Source organism: Linepithema humile, chromosome 3 (genome assembly GCF_040581485.1).
Source record: "Linepithema humile isolate Giens D197 chromosome 3, Lhum_UNIL_v1.0, whole genome shotgun sequence".
Classification (NCBI taxonomy): Eukaryota; Metazoa; Arthropoda; class Insecta; order Hymenoptera; family Formicidae; genus Linepithema; species Linepithema humile.
This window is the reverse complement of record NC_090130.1, coordinates 8,452,001-8,471,468: the sequence shown is the minus strand read 5'-3', so window position 1 is coordinate 8,471,468 and position 19,468 is coordinate 8,452,001. Positions and strand designations below refer to the sequence as shown.

General features: G+C 42.5%; 3 protein-coding genes across 10 annotated transcripts in view; all 3 read right to left on the bottom strand.

The window, feature by feature from the left end:
- sNPF-R (short neuropeptide F receptor) overlaps window positions 1-4,719 on the bottom strand; it is a 57,972-nt gene extending 53,253 nt beyond the window's left edge. Inside the window, exons 1-2 of one of the 2 annotated variants that reach the window (XM_012374612.2) lie at window positions 3,816-4,719; window positions 481-2,634 (exon numbers count right to left, since the gene is read on the bottom strand). In XM_012374612.2, the coding sequence (XP_012230035.2) occupies window positions 481-1,470 (990 nt within the window). In that variant the 5' untranslated portion in view covers window positions 1,471-2,634; window positions 3,816-4,719. Of the gene's footprint in view, window positions 1-476; window positions 2,635-3,815 lie in introns of both variants that reach the window. The other variant, XM_012374614.2, reaches the window with a different exon arrangement.
- Window positions 4,720-7,286: 2,567 nt separating this feature from the next.
- Atg101 (autophagy-related protein 101) lies at window positions 7,287-12,572 on the bottom strand. Of its 4 annotated transcripts, none has more exons than XM_012374587.2 (2): window positions 12,240-12,572; window positions 7,287-10,740 (listed from the first exon to the last, which is right to left on the bottom strand). In XM_012374587.2, exon 2 carries the CDS (start codon window positions 10,730-10,732, stop codon window positions 10,076-10,078), a length of 657 nt encoding a protein of 218 aa, XP_012230010.1. In that variant the 5' UTR covers window positions 10,733-10,740; window positions 12,240-12,572; the 3' UTR covers window positions 7,287-10,075. The 4 variants fall into 4 exon arrangements, with proteins under 4 accessions (XP_012230010.1, XP_012230011.1, XP_012230009.1 ...); XM_012374588.2 differs by having other exon boundaries at window positions 12,335-12,572; XM_012374586.2 differs by having other exon boundaries at window positions 11,430-12,560.
- A 1,388-nt stretch (window positions 12,573-13,960) lies between these two features.
- LOC105676274 (transcription factor 21) lies at window positions 13,961-18,720 on the bottom strand. 4 transcript variants are annotated; one of them, XM_067351609.1, is made up of 4 exons: window positions 18,249-18,626; window positions 17,106-17,480; window positions 15,625-15,937; window positions 13,961-14,641 (listed from the first exon to the last, which is right to left on the bottom strand). In XM_067351609.1, exons 3-4 carry the CDS (start codon window positions 15,934-15,936, stop codon window positions 14,444-14,446), a joined length of 510 nt encoding a protein of 169 aa, XP_067207710.1. In that variant the 5' UTR covers window position 15,937; window positions 17,106-17,480; window positions 18,249-18,626; the 3' UTR covers window positions 13,961-14,443. The 4 variants fall into 4 exon arrangements, with proteins under 4 accessions (XP_067207710.1, XP_067207711.1, XP_012229441.1 ...); XM_067351610.1 differs by lacking the exons at window positions 17,106-17,480; window positions 18,249-18,626 and adding an exon at window positions 18,703-18,720; XM_012374018.2 differs by lacking the exon at window positions 18,249-18,626 and having other exon boundaries at window positions 17,106-17,713.
- Between the last annotated feature and the right edge of the window lie 748 nt (window positions 18,721-19,468).

The following is a 19,468-nucleotide window of genomic DNA, read 5'->3' as shown; positions in this document are numbered from 1 at the left end:
ATCATCGTACAACCTATCTTCGAGAGTGCGCGCACGTGATTTCGACAGCGTCGCGCGTGGTCGCGATGTTTACGATATCATCGAAAAACCGGAGCGACTGGAGTGCGCGCATAATCTTTTATTACTTTATTACTTCACGTTTCCGCGAAGCGGCGCGCTAAGCCCCCGATGCGAGTGAAGTATTAGTTGAATACATTTGCGGGGGCTCGCCGCGAATCCTATTTTTAACGCACCGTTTCCGTTCCGCGTGATCTTCGCGAGGGTGGATTTCGCGCGCAGGATGCTCTCCGCGTGCTCAAATCTTGCCCGACTGTAGCGAGAATAATCCGCTTATCCGCGTACGCTTCGCGCGCCCGAGAGATGAAAGCGACGAAATGAACGATTCGTCCGAGCGCGACTTCGCGAAAAGCGAAGTCCGACGACTGTAAAGCGGAGTAGACGAAGGCGAATTGCGCTCGCGCACGCTACACACTTACCTACCTGCTTGAACTCCTTGCGGAAGTTGTCGTTGAGCCAGGCGTAGAGGAACGGGTTGTAGCAGGTGCTGCTCATGGCGATGCAGTGCGACATGAAGAAGCACAGTCTGTAGTAGGACCAGTCGTTGGCGTACGTGTAGAAGTCGTCGACGATGTTGACGATGTTGAGCGGCATCCAGGAGACGCCGAATATGATGACCATCGCGATCAGCATGCGATTCGTGCGGCGCTTCCTCTCGCGGTCCGCCTCCTCGCGCTTGCTCGTCTTGCTGCCGGGCTTGGAGCGCGCCCGGTTCTTCAGCTTGATCGACACGCAGATGTAGCAGAAGGCGATGACGAAGAACGGCACGACGAACTGCAGTATCGTGGTGAACGAGCTGAAGATCTGGCGGAACGGCTCGCTCGGCCAGTGCTCCTCGCAGTAGATGTGCGGCTCCTCCAGCTGCATGTACAGCCCGTACGGCAGGGTGAGCAGCAGCGCGACCACCCAGACGCTCACGATGATCGCCAGGCACATCTCGATCTTCATGCGCGGATGGAACGGATAGATGATGACCAGGAACCGGTCGATGGCGATGCTGGTGAGCGTGAGCGTGCTGATGTACACGCTCACGCCCTGGGCGTACGGCACCAGGTGGCAGAGGGTCCTGCCGAAGATCCAGCCGCCCAGGAAGGTGTAGAGGGGCGTGAAGGGCACGGCGAGCACGCACAGCAGCACGTCGCTGAGCGCGAGATTCGCGATGAAGAGATTCGTCACCGTGTGCATCTGCCGGTTGCGAATCACCACGAAGACCACCAGCACGTTGCCGAAGATCCCCAGCACGAAGATGAGGATGTAGAAGGCGCAGATGAGTATCTGCACCGCCACGTTCGCCGTCACGTCGTCCTGCGGGTAGCTGGAGCCGTTGTGCAACGCCAACGACACATTGTACATCGCTAATACCGACGACGACGACGACGACAGCACCGACATTATCGGCGTTTCGTTAACCATGACGCATCTTATGAAGATCGCGTTTTGTGTACTTTCCTCTTCCCGCCTCTTCCCCCCGTCGGGCGGATCGATCGTGCGTCGGAGCGGCCGCTGACGTGGATGGACTCCGCCGGCACATCACATCTCCCAGGACGACGAGCGGGGGGGCCCCCCCCCCGGCGTTGATGCGATCCCGCGTAACCGAGAGTCACCCGGAAGAGTGCGGACCCGTCGAGAGGAATATTCGCCGCGGCGTCGCGACGGCCGGCGTCATCGATCTCCCGTGCCGTGAATTAATTTCCCTCGGAGCTCGCCTATTTACGCCGACGTGCCGCCGGATCCGGCGGGCCGAGCGAAGCGAGCGAGCGCTTAAGCGGGGGGGGGGGGGGGCAATTGATAAGCGAATTATAGGCCCCAGATAAGCAGATTAGCTCGAATCTCGCTCGAGCGGCGGCATTCTCTCGGGATCGACTCGCATCAATTATACTCGGCGCGTATGCGACGCGTCCGACTTCCGATCGAATGGTCCTCCTCAAGTTCGATTTTTCAGCGGCGGGAACGAATCGATGAGAGACGTTGCGCTTGTCGAATCTTCTCCAATTTCTTCCGTAAGCCTTTGTTTTAGCGCGATCTTGCTCGAATCTCGGGAGACTCCGTTCAATATTCTTTTCGCGTCGCAGTCAAACGCGAGAGCTCGATATGTCTTGCGCGTTTTCACAGTAGAATCGCGCAAGTAGAGCGCAAGTGTAACGGAGAGTCGTGAGAGTTTTACGAATTGATAAAAAATTCTTGTTAGACACTTCCGCCTTGTCTGGCCGTCTTAATTCGCGAGGCGAGTGAATGCTTCACCGAGGATTTTATGCGAAGCGGACGAGCGATGTTGTGTCAGAGCTCGGCGCCATCGCACGTTCACTCTTACTTCCAAAGGCGAAACGATGCGTTCTTCGTAAATTTCGCGTGATTTTCTCGATGTACCGTCTCGATCACAGAGTCGTTCGTATCGATTTCATCATCTAGAGTTTCTACACTATGCAAATATTACGGATGTATTCTAATATGTCGATGCTACTGACGCCAGCGTCAACCTCGCCCCGTTCCTTCGGCGTTCATTCGGCGGCGATGACAATCAGGCAATTAACACGCCGCGACGGAAGCTTTCGGGCAGACGGCGGATTGATCCTCTCGCTGAAACAGGACATGGGAGAGTAATTAGGGGGGAGCCGATCAAGACCCCCCCAGCCGGCGGCGGGTGCTCGGAGTAGGTAAAACTGTCGGCAAACTTCGGCGGTGTTTTCGCCGTCGAGCTGTCAAGCAAACATTCGGAAAGTTTCGCGCGGTCGACAATATTCCGCCACGTCGCGCGCCACGGGTTTCGAAAGCGACACTGAGAGGGCTATTTAAAAAGCGACGACGAAGCCCACGTTTTCTCAAGGTCGTCGCGCTATTAAGAGACAGAAATAGGGACTGTGACGATCGCACTTCGCGCTCTCCCGTTTTCATTTCTCCTTTTCTCACCGAGCGTCGAATAACGATTGTTATACGGAAAAGCGATCGCGTCGATTCGCCGACGGGACAACCGCCTTCCGCTTCCGCGCGTGTAAATTTGTTCTCGCACGGCTGAGGGGTTGTAAATTACACCAGGCTGAAAACAATTTTCCGCTCGTTGAACGGGCAATGCGTGTTAATCGGAGATTAATGGGTGCGCGCTGCGAGTTAAACAGTTTGCTGATGAATCAGCGCTACGACCCTATCAGGCGTATTAATTTGTTACCGGTAGAGTATCGCGAAATAATAATTACAAGTTCATCGGAAGCGATAATCGTGTAAAACGTTCGTTTTAAATGCGAATTATAGAATGATTGATTTGACGCGAATTAGTAAATTTCTAATTAATCGTTGAATTTTATTCTTATGAGGTGAGAATGAAGGATTATTTTTGAGGATTATGAGAAAGGATCCTTTAATCCTCTCGAAGATGATCGATACATTGTAATTTTTCATCCAATTTAAACAAACTTCACTGTAATTTAAACATCTTTGATCCTTGCAATAATCAAGTAAAATAATAATTACGATCGAAATTCCACTCGATAATGTAAACTTTGTTTATTATTTAACAATAACCTAACAGAAGAGCTAATACTTAATACTTTTTGAAACAATTTTATTTGAAAAAGAATCTCCAAAAACATTTTTTTTCCGTTTCATTCAAAACAGTCTCTTTTTTTTTTTTGTACATCGAGTTTTAACGTCGAAACATTTTTTTTACAAAATGCGTCACGAGAGGACTAGAGAATCGTTCATAAACGTACACGGAAAAAAGGATAAAAGGATGCACCGACACACCGTGAAAAGTGATAACGTACGCTTGCACACGTGCGAGATCGATTTCGGCCACCTGTTGAAGAGTCCGCGGCTGGACGAGCCGCGGCAATTTCTTCCGTCGCGCAGCGATGGATGGACGATTGTGGCGATTCGTCAAGTTTCGCCGTTGTGCGAAATAAAGGATCTTAGAGACTTAGGGGCGTCGCGACGCCGCGCGAGTCGTCGCACCGCGCGGACGCGCGATTACGCGTGATATTAGGCCGGTGTAACTACTCCGCGTCCTCGGAAGGACGCGCGAAACGATTAAACGTACACAAAAGGATAAAACGACGGTAGACACGACGAATAAACTTTAGTCACACATGAGACGCGCACAAGCGAAATTCTCTGTTTCGTTTAAGCGATTACTTTTCTCTTACAATTTAATTCACAACAAATATATATATATATATTTACCGCTTTTTATAACTTTTATATTAAAATTTCAAACTCTATTTACTCTGAATTTTTTTTTACAACGACATATAGATCATCTATTATGCATGCATAAATGTGCGTATACGCGGGCACATTCGACACTCATTCAATCCGATGAAAGCATTCGACGAATGCGCCTCGTTCTTTTTTTTTATCCGCTTTTACTTTTATCATTAATTATTTGATTTTTGTTTCTTTTCTTCTTCTGCGGTACGCGCGCGGAATATCGCGGCGTGAGGAACACGTGTCTGCCACCCTCGTTCTCTTTCATATCATCGCGCAACTACACGACGACTCTCGCGACTTCGAAGGGAGACTGCGATCGCGACACGGCGATTCGTCGAACGCGCGATGCTTCTCATCTTGGAGTCGTGGGGACGTGCGACGATCACGTCGGAGCGTCGCAACGCCGGTGGCTCGCGCGCTGCTTTCCTATCAGCGACTGAGACGCGGAAAATCGGAAGCACAACGGCTTCGACAGGGAGAGCGAGAGAGAGGACGCGGTTTTTCCGCGCAGGCGTGCGAGCTGTTTGTACGGGTGTTTGTACATGCAGGAGATCGTGATGTATCTACCTTTACGCAGAAATGTTTACGATATCTGTTAGTACGAAGGTATATTGACGCTAAGCTATAAATATTGAATGGCACAGATTTGCAAATTCAAGAGCTTCACACCGATATATTTCAATCTTTTTTCTCCGTCATGTGGAGTAGAAAAATAATATCAAAGAATTAAACTTTTAAAAATAATATTTTTACACATTTTTTCCTGTTTTTAGAAAAATTTCACAGATTTTTGGAAAGATTTTTAGAAAAAACGTTACACACGCACTCTCTTTCTTTCTCTTTTTCAAGAATTGCGTATCGATAAATTATTTATGTCTTCTTTATTTTATTTCAGATTTATCATAATAGATTTTCTAGTTTTAATAACAAGATCATTCTCTATCTTATGTGTGACAATCCGACAGTAGAAACGACTTTTATAATCCGGATTTTATAGTGTCCGGATCTTTCTGAGCTTTATGAACAGCTTTGACGCCTGCCGTTATATTTACTCATTTCACGTTACTGTGTGATACATCTGGCTGATAGCTGAGTTACTGCCGCATTTCACAAACTTGCTCTACGAAACGATTTCATGGTCGGAAAGTCATTCGTGTATTGCAAGAATTATTCTTGTGTGTGCATATCTTCCTTTCTGACGTCATCCGAGATACCTGAAGACCGTCTGCTCAGTTTTCTTATCAAGCTAAGGATACTTTAAAATAAAGCATTACACAAACACAACTTCGCCAAAGTTATTCAATAGTATTGTGCAATCTAATCCGTCAAAAGTATGAAGTAATGCAAGAGTTTCAGTAAACTTGCACAATGCTGTTTTCGTAGCGATATAATTTCCCAAAATTTTTGGATATTCAACTTTGCACGAACTTGACAAGAAAATGCACGCGCAGAATCACTTTGATTTTGACTAATTAAACTTCTCAGGGCTTATAATAATAAGAAATATTTTTCTGATCTAGTCGTATAAAAGACAATCTAAAGATTTACGGAATATGAAAGTGGATAGCTTAATAAACCCAACACAGCAATAGGTTTTCCAGCTCCATTAAATCAGCTGGGAAATATAAAGCAACAAAAATGATCATGTATTAAAAGAATTTTTATAGAGAACCATTTCCGCTTTCGCTCGCTATTACACGCAAACTATCATAAGAGACACGCATAATGAATAAACCTACAATGTATAAATTTTTTTTATTGTACAACTAAAAAGACAGCAAAAACTCAACGTTAAATATCAATTTCGTTCAATCCACTAATCAATTGCAAACACTCTTCAAGATGACACAAAAACTTCAATGCATCTCTTAAGTGTCCTTTTGCCGACTACTCGTCCCGATTTGCGCATTAATTTTAATAAACCCACGAATATCAATTTCGGTCCTGAATAAAATCGCTATACATTTCGCAGTCTACCACGCTCCACTTCATACGCTGGCATCAAGAGCTATGTCAAGGCAGCGGCCAAAAATACTTGGAATTCCCGCAAGTACCGGCAGTGTTCTCCAGAATCTAATAAACTCGAAATGAATATATTCTTCGCGTTTCTAAGCCGAGCTTCGCGGGAGTTCGGTTTTGAGGGAGGCGTGCCGCGCACACGCGGACATCCGTTTGCATCTTATTGCTGAAGAATTCTTTGACGATATGTTCGCCCCGTTGTGATGCGCGGATTCCTGGCGCGAGGTATGCGAAAAATTTCACGTTTGCCCCGCAGAATTCTGCGCGGGAGCTCGCGTCGAAGGCGAAAAAACGCCCGGTCCGGAATGTCGCGAATAAAAGGCGGCGAAATTATACGCGAGGCGAGCTTCCGCGCTTCAACACTTCTGCCATCGCATCGGTAATCTGGAATTCGCGGCTCTTACGTTGCGCTAACCGTGTGCTGGAGCAGTGCCGAGCGAGCCGCAGACCTTCGCACTAGACTTGTAAATCGTTCGTCAGAGAGCAGCAGGCGACAGAGAGTGATGAACTCCACGCTTTATCAATGAGCCGCTCGGAGACGTAAATCGATAAGGAAAGATAAAATATATTTTTGAACGCGAAATGCAAGTCGTATCTTACTCCTGCTAAGAGAGATAATTGCGTATTATTAGCATCAATAAACAAATAATGTCAACGGACGAAAATATCAGGATCATGCGAAGAGCGTAACTAGCGATATTTGAGATAATTGCGGATTGTAATGCATAACAAGCTTATTTTTATTATAATTTTTCCCTCAGCGTTTATAATCACAAATATGATAATAACATGACAATTACCGTCCACGTATTTCTTCATTAACATTTCACAGGAAAGGTTATTCAAAAGCTCAAACGTATGAAATCCTTTGACATTTCCAGAATGCACAATATGCATGCGAAAATTACGTTAGAAATTCTATTTCATCGCGCAATATGGAAAGAAATCAAATTAAGCGTTTGAGATTGAACGACAAGCGAGGAATGTGGGGTATTTTCATAAAAGCGCAATTATAAAATACAGTAATTTATTAATAATTAGTCATTTATCATCAGCGTACTCATCATGATAAATTAAAACTTGCAGATATTTCATCTTCCTCGCTATATACTACACATTTTGTCACATTTTGTCTCGCCGCTTAGTAATATACAGGTCTCGGTTTTACCGTCTATTTCTTTACTATTTATATATTATTTATATATATTTTTTTTAATTATTTATTTTTATAACAGCGTGTGGCAATTTGACAAACCCGAACTCTAGCTGCGCATACACACGTGGTCACTCGTTCATTCGTTCACTCTTTTCTTGTCTCTCTCTCTCTCTCTTTCTCTCTCTCTCTCTTTCTTTGTTCTTTCTATATAATGTCATATTTATATATATATGCGCCCGTACGTATGTACGCGCGCCTCTCTTTGTCATAATATCATATCGCGGCTCTACACCGCAACATTTTTTTTTTTTCCTTTTTACTTTTTACAATCGTGCACGGCATATACCGGGTGGTGCGAGGAAAAAGAGACTGCAGTCGATTTCCATTCAGAGTCGCGGGGAGAGCGGCTAGACTATCTCGACGACCAACGTGTTCTTTCCTTCTTCCTTCGTTCCTTTCTTTAATCGATAAGAGAAGAGAAAACAATCCAATGGACTCGACGATATACGTTCGATTTCGCGAGACACTTAGCTAAGTCGCAATTGTATATTAAACTACTTAGAGAACATCGCGGAAAGAAAGCAATAGAGACGATACATGATCGATCGTAAATTAACGTTAACGCTTTCTCGTCTACTGATCCGTAAGTGCACTATCAATAGTGGTGTGCACCGCTATATACGTCGTGATATATATCTTTAGTTGATTGGTCGTAGGAAGGGCGAGGAGCGGATCTCGGAACGCGCGAAAGACCCTCTTCGAACGCGACGTCTTTGATTTACGGCATAATTTTTTTTTTTTTTTTCCCCTTTTCGGACACATACTATTTACATTGTACAATATAGTATAATTGCGCGTGCACGCGGGTCACCGCCGACACGTGCGTTCCGACATCCGCGCGCGACATTCCCGTCCGCTTGGAAATCCTAAAAACGACACGACGTTAACGACACGCAATTATCGTTTTTTTTTTACAGGAATACAAGGAAATAATCGCCTCGGAATCCGAGAAGGATCACAGATTCATCTGCTGCGCGCGCGAAAGAGAGACTATTCCACTTTACAATGTGAGTGATGCTTCGTCAATAAATAAGAATGATATCGTCTGGGATTCAGGTATGTTAGTCTCTTCTAGCACATTAATTTTTTTTTTTTTTTTTCTCTATCAAAAATTCGATACGAAGGCACGAAACGTCTGGGAGAAATGTAATAATCAATGACTGTCGATTTTTCGTGCGATTCTTTCGTATCACCCGGTGCGCTTCGGTATTGCAGGCGTCGCGTAGGCTTAACGATTATTCATTACAACTTAATTAATATAACTTAAGATCAACAGAAGCAGTGTGAAGAATTATATTTACTAACCTGCGCACATAACGTTTGACGTTATACGTATCACCACTCGTTAAAATAAATAACAATCGTTTTCATACATACATACTATAATCGTAATTAACACTCTGATTCGTCGGATATTTAACGTCAAACGCGACTCTGGTCGGCGTAGCAATTTTATTGCAGAATTAAACTCGGGATGTCAGATATTTGACGTTAAATTTACACGACGAAAATAATAGCGGCTTTGTATGCAAGCACATGTTTACACACGCGTATACGCAACGCGTGCGTATATATATATATATATATATTATATATATGCGAAATAATCCAAGCATTCTGTGATCGCCAGTTTAGGATTAACTATATATACTTTCAACGTTAGTGACTGAAAAAAAAAACAGAGTGTACAGCGCCGAATACAGCCGTCGTGTATAGTCGGAATAGTTTGTCAAAGGGATAAGTGACAATTATCTTTAAGATACACTGCTCTCAAAGATTTTCTACTAGATACTAAAGATACTCCGAAAAACATCCTGCTCTTCATCTAGTGGCTGAAATATCCTTACTCAAATTATCTTCCTTACGTGACACGCGAGGACAAAGATCGGGAAGTTACGCTCCAATCTATTCTACGATGTTTACACAGCATTCAAAAAAAGGATGAGAAGCAAGAGAGGAACATAATGTCGTTCTACCACAGGAGTGGAGATTTAAGTGATGCGATTTAAAAGGTACAACGTAAAATATAATCGTGTATGTGTGAAACGTGACTAACGTGATCCTGCTAAAATTATGCGACGGACGTTCATAGTAAAGTACAAAAAAAGCAAGTGTCACGAGAGTGTTGTGTTCATTTGTACTATATAGACATTAGAGACACACAGCAGCGGAAGTCCCTGCATTCGTAAGAAGTATTATTACCGTTATATTGTAAAAAAAACTCCTGCCGCGCGGAGCTTACGTGACCGGATCTGGCAGAATCCACCGTGTAGGCAAAGCACGTCGAAGCACTCCTGGCGAACTCCGCCGGAAGCAAACAGTTGAAAACTCGGGATCACTCTGCTTCCTCGGTAGCGCGAATTTAGAATTCTCAGAACCCATAATCACAATTAGGGGTGGCAGGTTAGAGTCATTAATGGTACGACGTATCGATGATATGAAGTGAAATCGCGCGGTGCAATGCAAAGAAACTCGTGTGTCGCGAGTGAGAACAGAAAGTGCGCTGCGGATGACTTCTCCAGATGATTCTAAACTATACGAATGTGCTAATGTCAGAACGTAAGAGCTTATGCATTATAACGACTAAATGGACAGCGTCTCTCTGATCAGCTTCTTCATAGTGTTGCCCATAGTCGTGGTCGACGGACTGGAGGTCGTGAAAGACAATTTGAAGAGATACGGCTGTATGTCTGGATACGAGGTGTCGAAGATCAGATCTAGCTCCGCCTGACTCGGCACTTTCGGGATGTAATCGTGCCGATTCATGACCTCGGTGATATACAGGATCTTGTCGGTCAGCAGGTCGCCCACTTTCTCCCGACATATCTGCCGTTCATTTTCGGTGGCCAATTTGATGAGCTCGAGGCGTACAGTCCACACTTCCCACGGTATACACTCGGGCTGAAAGGGCCAGCGGCTCTTTTTCCTCTGGAAGAATTCTAAGGATATCTGGCCGGAGCCCGGACTGTCGGTCGAGCGCAAGGCCTCCGAGAAGCCCGATATCTCGCGCTTCAGCGTCTGGTCGAGGTGCACCGACGAGCAGCAGACGTATGTGAAGTCAATGAAGTCACAGTCCACATCCTGATATCCCACGGTGCCCACCGAATAGCTGCCCTCTTGTTTGTACTTGAATTTGCCGAGGCTTCGATGGAAGAGCACACTGTGGAATATACTCGCCACTGCCTCGTCCACCTGGCGCCCCTCCATGCTCAATTCAAACAGCTGAGTCCTGGCGTTCATGGTGATATCTGCGAATACATCACAGGTTCTAATAACACACGTTTAATGAATAAGCGGAGCAGTATACAAACTAGGCGCAGAAGCGATAGAAATATTCAACACTGTAAAGGTAAAGTGTATTAAATCAAAATGCTCCGTTACTATGTCGTGTGTATATTTTATGATACACATGAAAGTGACTTTAGCAAATATAGTGCAAAAATAATAACAATCGCGAACAGATTGAGGGATTAAACGATAAATCATCAACGGATAAAGCAATACAATATTTGTATGTGGCGAAAAGGTAGATGGTGGGGTGCATACAATGGATCACTGTGTCACTCAATGCCACGAGGAAACACGATAAAGCACGAATGAGTAATCTTCAAAATAATCGCAAAAATACTCGACAATCTTAATACAGCGAACTGCAACTTTCGTCCACGGGGTCCAGCTGATCATGCGATTCATGCAAAGCGGAGTGATGCAAGCTTAACCTCCAACTCGCCAAAATACTAACAAATGAGCAAGGAAGCGTGTCGACACATGGATATGACAATTCGACGAGCGGGAGATGCGATCTTGCGATCAATCGTGCGACGCGACACTCGAGAAACTCGCGCTTTTTACGTAACGCAACGAGTGAGAGAGAGAGTCGAGAGAGGATCCCGAAAAAAAGGAAAGAGATCGTGCACTCTTGAGAAGGATAACGCACTTGTCGCCGATGGCGCGAACTAAGGCTTCGCCGCTTTCCTCCCCTCGGTACCGATTCCTCTTCGCGATCGCTCCGTCTCGCCGTCGTCGCCTCGTGTCGTGCGATGGCGAACGCAATTAGGTTAGTTTCTCGCGCTCGATTCGTGCCCACTGGCGTCGTGACTTCTGCCGTCGCGGGCCCCGCTACCCTCTTCCATCGAGTGCGTCTTCGCGTGTCGCGATTTTTCCTCGACGCACCACCACCACCACTACTACAGTCGCCGCCGCCGTCGCCGCCGCCGTCGCCGCCGCCTCCGCTGCCACCACCGCCGTTGTCGTCGTCGTCGTCGTCGTCGTCGTCGTCGTCGTCGTCGTCGTCGTTGTCGTTGTTGTTGTTGTCGTCGTCGTCGTCGTCGTCGTCGTCGTCGTGGTTGTCGGTCGTCGTTTTGTGTCACGTCTTGGTCACGTCTTGGTCACGTCGTTCTCGCGCGGTTACCCCGTTACTCCGAGCCGCTTATTCGTCGAGCATCTCCCATCGTCCCGACCAGTCCCGACGACGGGGAGCCAGGCGTCGCGTCGTGCACGCGCTCGTCCTCACTCTCGGCAGCAGTCAGTGCACCGCGGTGCACTGCTCCACACGGGTTTGTGGATAAACAACAGCTGTGCTCGTGGCACACGCCATCTTGACGCCGCGCTGCGATTCGTGCTTCGATACCTGGCCCCGCGAGGGCTCCACGTTCTCCGTCCCGGAATGTATTGCTTCTTGTATGCACGCGCAGCGACGACGTAAGGAAACTAGGAGGGAACGAGAAGTCCTCACGAGAAATCGTACCGTTAAACGGATTGCGCGTGCAGCGTTTTTGTCAGCGACGGTCTTTCTGTCACCCCGATTATCCTAGCGCTACATCATGAAATCACGCGTCGTACCAACGTATGTGACGAGACAGCGAGGATCGATTGACGTCCCTCGTCAGGTCCTGCACTCCTACTGGGGTTTTCCACTCCGCTCTTCGCCGCTGCGCCGATCTGTTTCACGGTGCCCCGCGCATCGAATGACTATTGTGCGTCGCGACACTGATGCGCGACTCCTCGCGGAGAAATCGGCGGCCACACGTGCGCACTGGCGGATGACGCCGGCAAAAGGCGCCAAGCGACTTGCCAGTCGCAGGTTGCACTCTCGTCTCAACCAGCACTCGAAATTAGTTGCACTTTCGAGTCGCTTTTCGCACGTCATGCCAACTCTTTCTACAACTATCGACGTGATATCATTATGCCCGACACCTACACACTGAAGATTGAGATTGAAGATTGCAGATTGAAATTTGGCCAATCAAGACAAAGAATTTTTAGCTTCTTTCGTTTCGATTGATTAAATTTCAATCTTCAATCTTCAATCTTCAATGCATAATCTGATACGAGCTTTAAAGATCTGCTCTTTTTTTTTTAAAAGCTGTCTAGACTCTAGAATGTTCGCGACACAACATTATTTTTTCTTTCCTATTCCCTTTTTACTATTTTGCTTGTTCAATTATTTTTTTATATATAAAAACTCTCTTTTTTTATATTTAAAATATTAATTTTTATGTATAAAAACGTTTTCTCTTTTTTAACATTAAAAATAATACTTTGAAATTGTTAGCTTGATTTTTCTAATAATACATGTATTTGCAAATTTCATATTTTAATTTATTCCGATCTGTAATCTTTTGCCACCACTTGTGTCGTTATAAAAAGCAGCGGTTTTGTATTTATATAACTTTAACATATGGTGACCGAAAGTAGTTTAATGGAAATTTGTAAGGGTAAAGTTATATTCTGGAAACGCAAGAGAACATTATCTCTCGTTTATAAATTTTTTTAAGCTTATGTATATTGACGTAGCACGGAGACGTTAGGCAATACGTTTAGTGCCGGTCGATTTGTCGCCGGAATGGGATATATTATTTTAGTATTGGGTTTACACAAAAGGCCCTTCGCGCTGTTTATTTAACTTAAACTTCTTTATCCTTCTTACCTTACCGCGCACTTCCTTTCCGCTATTCCGGAAATGCCATTCGGTGCTTTTCTAAAGAGACACCGATCAATCACATTCTCCGACGCATATTAGACACATTTATGCATGCATTTATATTAAATATTAAAAAATTTAAATTATATCAATACATAAGAAATTTTAATAAAAAAATATTTTTTAATTACTCTATTTGAATAATAAGTTATCAATGCGCTCGATGCTTTATAAATGAGATATTTTCCATTGAGTTATATTAATAATGCTTTAAAATTATATCGCATTATATAACACATTAACATAGACAGCATGCGGTGGAAAACATGGTTTATGTGAAAAATAAGCCGAAATTTTGGAATAAATTTTTTACGTACTAATATAAGCTTTGTTTTGTAAATTTCGTTGAAACTATTTTCCTCAAAAGCAAAGTTTTGTACAAAAAAATTTATTCTGTAATTTTTACTTCTTTTTTAACAAAAAATCACTTTATATTTATATTTACGTTTTTCGCTGTACTGTACATTTAAAAAAATACGACAATCTTTGGAAACCTTAGAAATATTTTATTGGACTAGTTGACATGCTTTGGTATCAATTACGATTACACTGTCACATAATATTGCAATAATTGAATGCATGACACAAGGAAATAGTCTCTCCGCAAATATATAATATTCCTTAAAAATGTTAGCTTAATAAATTGGAAATATGTTAGATTATTAAATTTTCTTCTTGTAGAACGAAACCGAACGCCTCTGCTCATTTTTACTCGTATGAATTTACGTAATTTATGTAGATTTCGCTACAAACATGCACGTAGATTACGTTGGCATAAAAAAGACGCGCAAATTAAAACACAAACATTATTAACACCATTTCCTTGTCACACAAATGGATATAATCACATATACATTAAGATTAATCAATAAATATAAGGCACTCTGGAATAAATAAAACGTGAGAACGGCATCGTAGCTCTAACTGATAGTCGTTGTAGTTAAGCTCGGATTGTCAGAAATTTTTTGTTAGAAATAAGATAGCTGCTGCTCCTGATTATGGCGCGCTGACGCGCCCTGATGTCCCGAATGATGAAAGTTTTGGATATCGTGAGTCGCTTGCTGTCCTCGATACTGATTACAGCTCGAAGATGTCGAGGAGGATACGTTGCAACTGTTATTCACAAGCGTGGCAGCGTTGTTGTTTTGTATAGCGAACGGCCACGACTGTAATTAAAATTATTCTTGTTATTACGCGCGATTGAATGAAACCTGAATCTTCGGAATTAATTCGCGAGCGTATTATAGTTTTCTTAAATATCATTGAAATCCGATGATTAGTAAATTTCTGGATATTAGATAACGTGTATTGAAAATTTGATTCAAAATTCTTATTAATAGTCTGCGATGTTGTCATAAAATCTTGATTATTTAAGTCGCGCGTTTCAATGACGCGCTAAAAATTAGAAATCTATTTATGCACATCAAGCTTTGAAGCGAAATTAACGTCGATTCGAATTCGAATCTACGTAGAAAAATTGTTAAGGATGAAATGTTCTTTGATCTTTACGAGAGGAAATCAAGAACCATTTCACGGCGGAAAACGGCACGCTTTTTCAAACAACGGAACTAACTTAGAATTAATGGTGGCAAAGGGTGGGCAGAAGGTTTTGGAGTGATTCGATCCACCTGGACAGACATAAACAGAGTGGATGACTGCGAAGACGACGCTCGCGATTCCGAGTGGATCCACCTGGACTCAATGTTATTTTACGGAATCGTTATCAAGTCGAAAGTCGAGTTGTAAAAATGAAAAATAGCTCGGAAATAACTTAGCTCTTAAATCTTCCATCAAATTTCATAAATTTACTAAATTTTGCAATATCGCAGAATATCTTGCAAATATATATATTAAAAAATAACATTGCAGTTAAGATTTTTTGCAAGAAGAGACGTAAAAGACACTTGACATGAAAACTCTATTTATCTTTCCCCAACGATATCCGATCAATAATCATTGATCAAACATTAATCAACATTGTATATATATTTCTGTTCGATCCGCTTTATTGTTGGATTGTTCAAGATTAAAATATACATACTATCGTTTCTTAAAATACTCCTTAAAGTAAACTGAAATTCAAGCAAATCTTTTTAAAAATTGAATCGGCTTTGTTCTAATTTGCGTAAAAATAGACATAAACACTTACCAAGGCCAACGATAAGGACTTTGTGCTTTCGGGAGGAGCTTCGCCGTCTTCCCGGAGCACCGCTCTTAAATGAGCGATGTAAGTTGCGGCCAGTCTTAATGTATCGAGCTTCGACAATTTTGTATCAACCGGAACCCACGGCAACGTAGTCTTTAATCTGCAAAACGCCTTGCTAAGGACGCGCATTCTTGCTCTTTCTCTGGCATTAGCGGCATTTCGCGGCGCGCGACTGTCCATGTCGTCCTTTATGTACTTCTCCTCGGAAGGATATTCTTCCAGCGATGATGTCGAGGCGCGCCGTTTTCGAGGCATCCTGTCACAATTAATAATAATTATTATCAATTAATTCGAATGAGAACGACGCAATAGAATTTCCGCAAATAGCGACATGATTTATCATAATATTCAACCAAAATGTAGATTTCCCCAATAAATTAGCCGTTTCCATCTTATCTGACAGTTATCTCTCCGAAAAATGAAAATTATTAAGTGAGATTTATGCGATATATTTTTTCACGCAACAAAAAATGTAACAAATATTGAAGTTCTCATTTATGCGGAAAATTTAGCGTTCAGGATCGAGCAAAGCGATCATATCACACAACATGGCTGTTTGTTTTACAACACACGATTAATTATTCATTAGAATTCACTAAAAAAAAGACGCACTGAATAAAAAGCTTACTTTTTTTCACTTTTACACAATTAAAAATTCTGTATTAACTTCTAAAGTAAAAGATTTGTCATCTTTTTTACATTGTTTTGCTCACTTTATGCTGCAGACTCCGAATCTGCTCGAAACTCCGCGTGAATGGAACAATGCAAAGTTATAAATGAAATACAAACTTATAAGACTGACGTTGCATGTGAAGATATCGCGATTAGCATTTCAATCATTTTAGTGCTAGATATGATTGATAAATACGCTCTGACCTTTATTTATCTAATGCGAAGATCTCGTAATGAGAAGCTAGAATTGCAGTTCCGCATTTAGTATTTTATGAAGCTAAAAAAATTAACAGATAATTATTTACAATATCCCTTTAAAAATTAACTTCCAATAAAGCGCTGCTATTTAAAAAAAATAACAATCTTAATTAGTATTTAAATCTGCACATTGCATATTTTAATTGTAATTCAAAAATTATTAAGCATAAAGCTTCACTCTTTTATTTTCACGCACATCCACAACAAACACTTGCAACGAGACACAGAAAGTTACAATTAGTAAGGAAGCTCTAAATGACAATTTCAAAAGACAAATTATTGTGATTTGACATTCGATTTAGTTAATCACGATTAATTCTCAGACGCTCAAGTCCTAAATTGGAGAGACTCGAGAGTCGAGAAGTGAAGTCATACGATTTTATTATTCGAAGAGCGACGTAAAAGTTATTTTTGTTGTTAGGTGATTACGCGCTTGAATCATGAATGTCTCTCGCGTCCGGATAGCTTAATTAATAATGCAGCTTGCTCGGTACCTGCGATGTGATCGATGAATTTCTTTTGCGCGATTAAGAGCAAATATCTACCGGTGGAGCGGAAACGTCGCGATGCAACACGTCTCCGGCGTGAAACTAATTGTTAGCCAATGTTCCCGAAGTAAAAGCCGAAGAGAGGACCAAAGAGCAGCGAAGTGCGAATGGAAAGAAAGAGAGGGAGAGAGATAGAGCGAAGACACTTGGTTGGAGGGGTGCGAGATTTGGGACGTCCCGAAAACCAGGCGGAGCTTTCGAACGTCTCAGCTTTAATTTCATTCGTCTTGTCTCGTTTTCTAAGATACTGCTCTCCAATGGCGCAAACGTCGCGGCATACGTGGCCACCTGGCGCGTCCTTCCTGGTTTTCCTTCCTTTGCCTGCAGCAGAAATACACGGGGAGAGATCAAGGCCCGCATCCGTATCCTACATTAAGCGCTAACCATGGCAGTCTGATTTTGGATTTTATCGCGAGACCGCGTACAATGTTATCTCGAGCTCGAATGAATCACGCAGTTGCATTTAGCGTTAACTTGAGATATGCGTACTAATTTCATTTCATACGCAAGAGCTCGCATTGTTGTATAATTGTCGGCGTATATCAGATTGCAAAATACTCGGTTGTTTTCGCTAAGCCACGACGGAATTTATTTTGCACCGTGAGAGAAAGAAATTGGTATAAAAAATATACTTTACTTCCATCGAGACGAAAGAAGGAAAAATAAGACGGAAGAAGTGAGAAACAGTATTACGGAAACTATATCTCAATACGAGTAAAAGTGATCTGACTTAGCTTCGACGAAGAACTCGGCAAGCTAAGCTCCCTCTGCGTCGCCCATTTTCTCGGAATGCGTCTCAAAAAAACAAATAAAAAACTATTTACTGCTGTCAACCTGATTCTACTCTACAGAGCGGAGATATCGATTTCGACGCGGGAGGGAAAAACACACGCTTCCGTTTCAACATCGAGGATATAATGATACCAAGGGAAATTCGCACGCGAAGTATTCAGTCGATACACTACGATCTCGTTTTTAACGAGTAACATGACTGGCACGATGGATATCGAGAAAGTACGACGGATATCGTGAAAAAGTGATCGTTTCAGTTGCTTTCAGATTATTACGGATTCGAGGAGAAGTAAATACGCGCAAAATCCTTTCGATCCACGCAGAATACAGGCTCAACTGATGCCGGAAGAAAATGTACGTGACGACGCCAGCGAATCACTCTCGGATAATCGGATGGCTGGAAAGAAATACAATGAAAAGAAAAGCACGCGCGCACCGACCGTTCCAATCACTTGCTTTCCAATGTCACAGATTCTAAGAAAAGTAACGTGCGAAGGAAACGAGAATGATAATCAAATTGACAACAGTTTTATGAATTGTTTCTTAGAACCACCTCCCCCCTTTTCTCTTTCGCAGTACGTAAGACACATGTGCTGGTCCCTCTCGTTCTTTAGACTATTGCTGCGAAAGGAAGGGTCGCTTGATCTATTAATCCAACGAAAATCCCCGTCGACAGTCATCCGTTTCGTTGAAATTAGGATTCGAAATGGATCCTGTAATATGAGGGTTGCGGTGACCCTATTGATCCTACTTAGTATCCTGAAGAAGGCGCTAAGTTATTGCTCGACAAATTCGTGAAAGATGTCCGGCAATTCGACACTCTCCAACCTTTCTCTCGACCATGTCTCGCGGTGTCATTTAATGTAGAAGCTTGTAGTAAACTGTAAACGATAACAGCATACTTTATGCCTAGGTCAAGGAAAGAATAATGTTTTGAACACGTCCTTTAACGAAGTTGATATTGATATTTTCTCAGAAAAGTTGTATCATTCTTTTTTTATTGTTTTTTATAACTTTGTTAAATTTTATCAACATAAATCGATAGTTGACAGTGTTGAATCGATAGTTACCGTTGATTTAAAGCACTGATGCAAAAATAAACTTTAAAATATAACACTTTACATATAAATTAAATAAGGTGTTATGTTAAATATTTTATTTTCTTTTATTATTGCATTTTACGAAAATGCGAAAGATCAGAAATTAAATCTATCACTTATAATACTAGTTAAACGCATTATACAGATGACACAAATCGTAACTATATATTTTATTATTACATTCTAATTTATGTACACACGAACCAGAAATCTAACTAAAGTGTACACTAAAATAATGAATTTTTTGATAATCAAATTTTTATTATTATTGTATTATTATTATGTATTATTATAAAGTTCTAAGATATAAAATTAAACAAGATTACGTATAGACGAATAGATTACTGCATACACGAATAGATACTAAGAAATGCGTCTAAAAATTTATCCCATCGATTAAAAATTACGCATAATACA

Bases quoted from the DNA above. Each gene is read 5' to 3' on its own strand.
- Atg101 (XM_067351608.1), bottom strand. From the start codon at position 11,262: ATGTGTCGACACGCTTCCTTGCTCATTT. The intron at 10,741-11,234 runs GTTAGTATTTTG...ATGTATTCGCAG, and splicing joins ACACGCTTCCTTGCTCATTT to ATATCACCATGAACGCCAGG.
- LOC105676274 (XM_067351610.1), bottom strand. From the start codon at position 15,936: ATGCCTCGAAAACGGCGCGCCTCGACATCATCGCTGGAAGAATATCCT. The intron at 14,642-15,624 runs GTAAGTGTTTAT...TTTTAATTACAG, and splicing joins AGTCCTTATCGTTGGCCTTG to TCGTGGCCGTTCGCTATACA.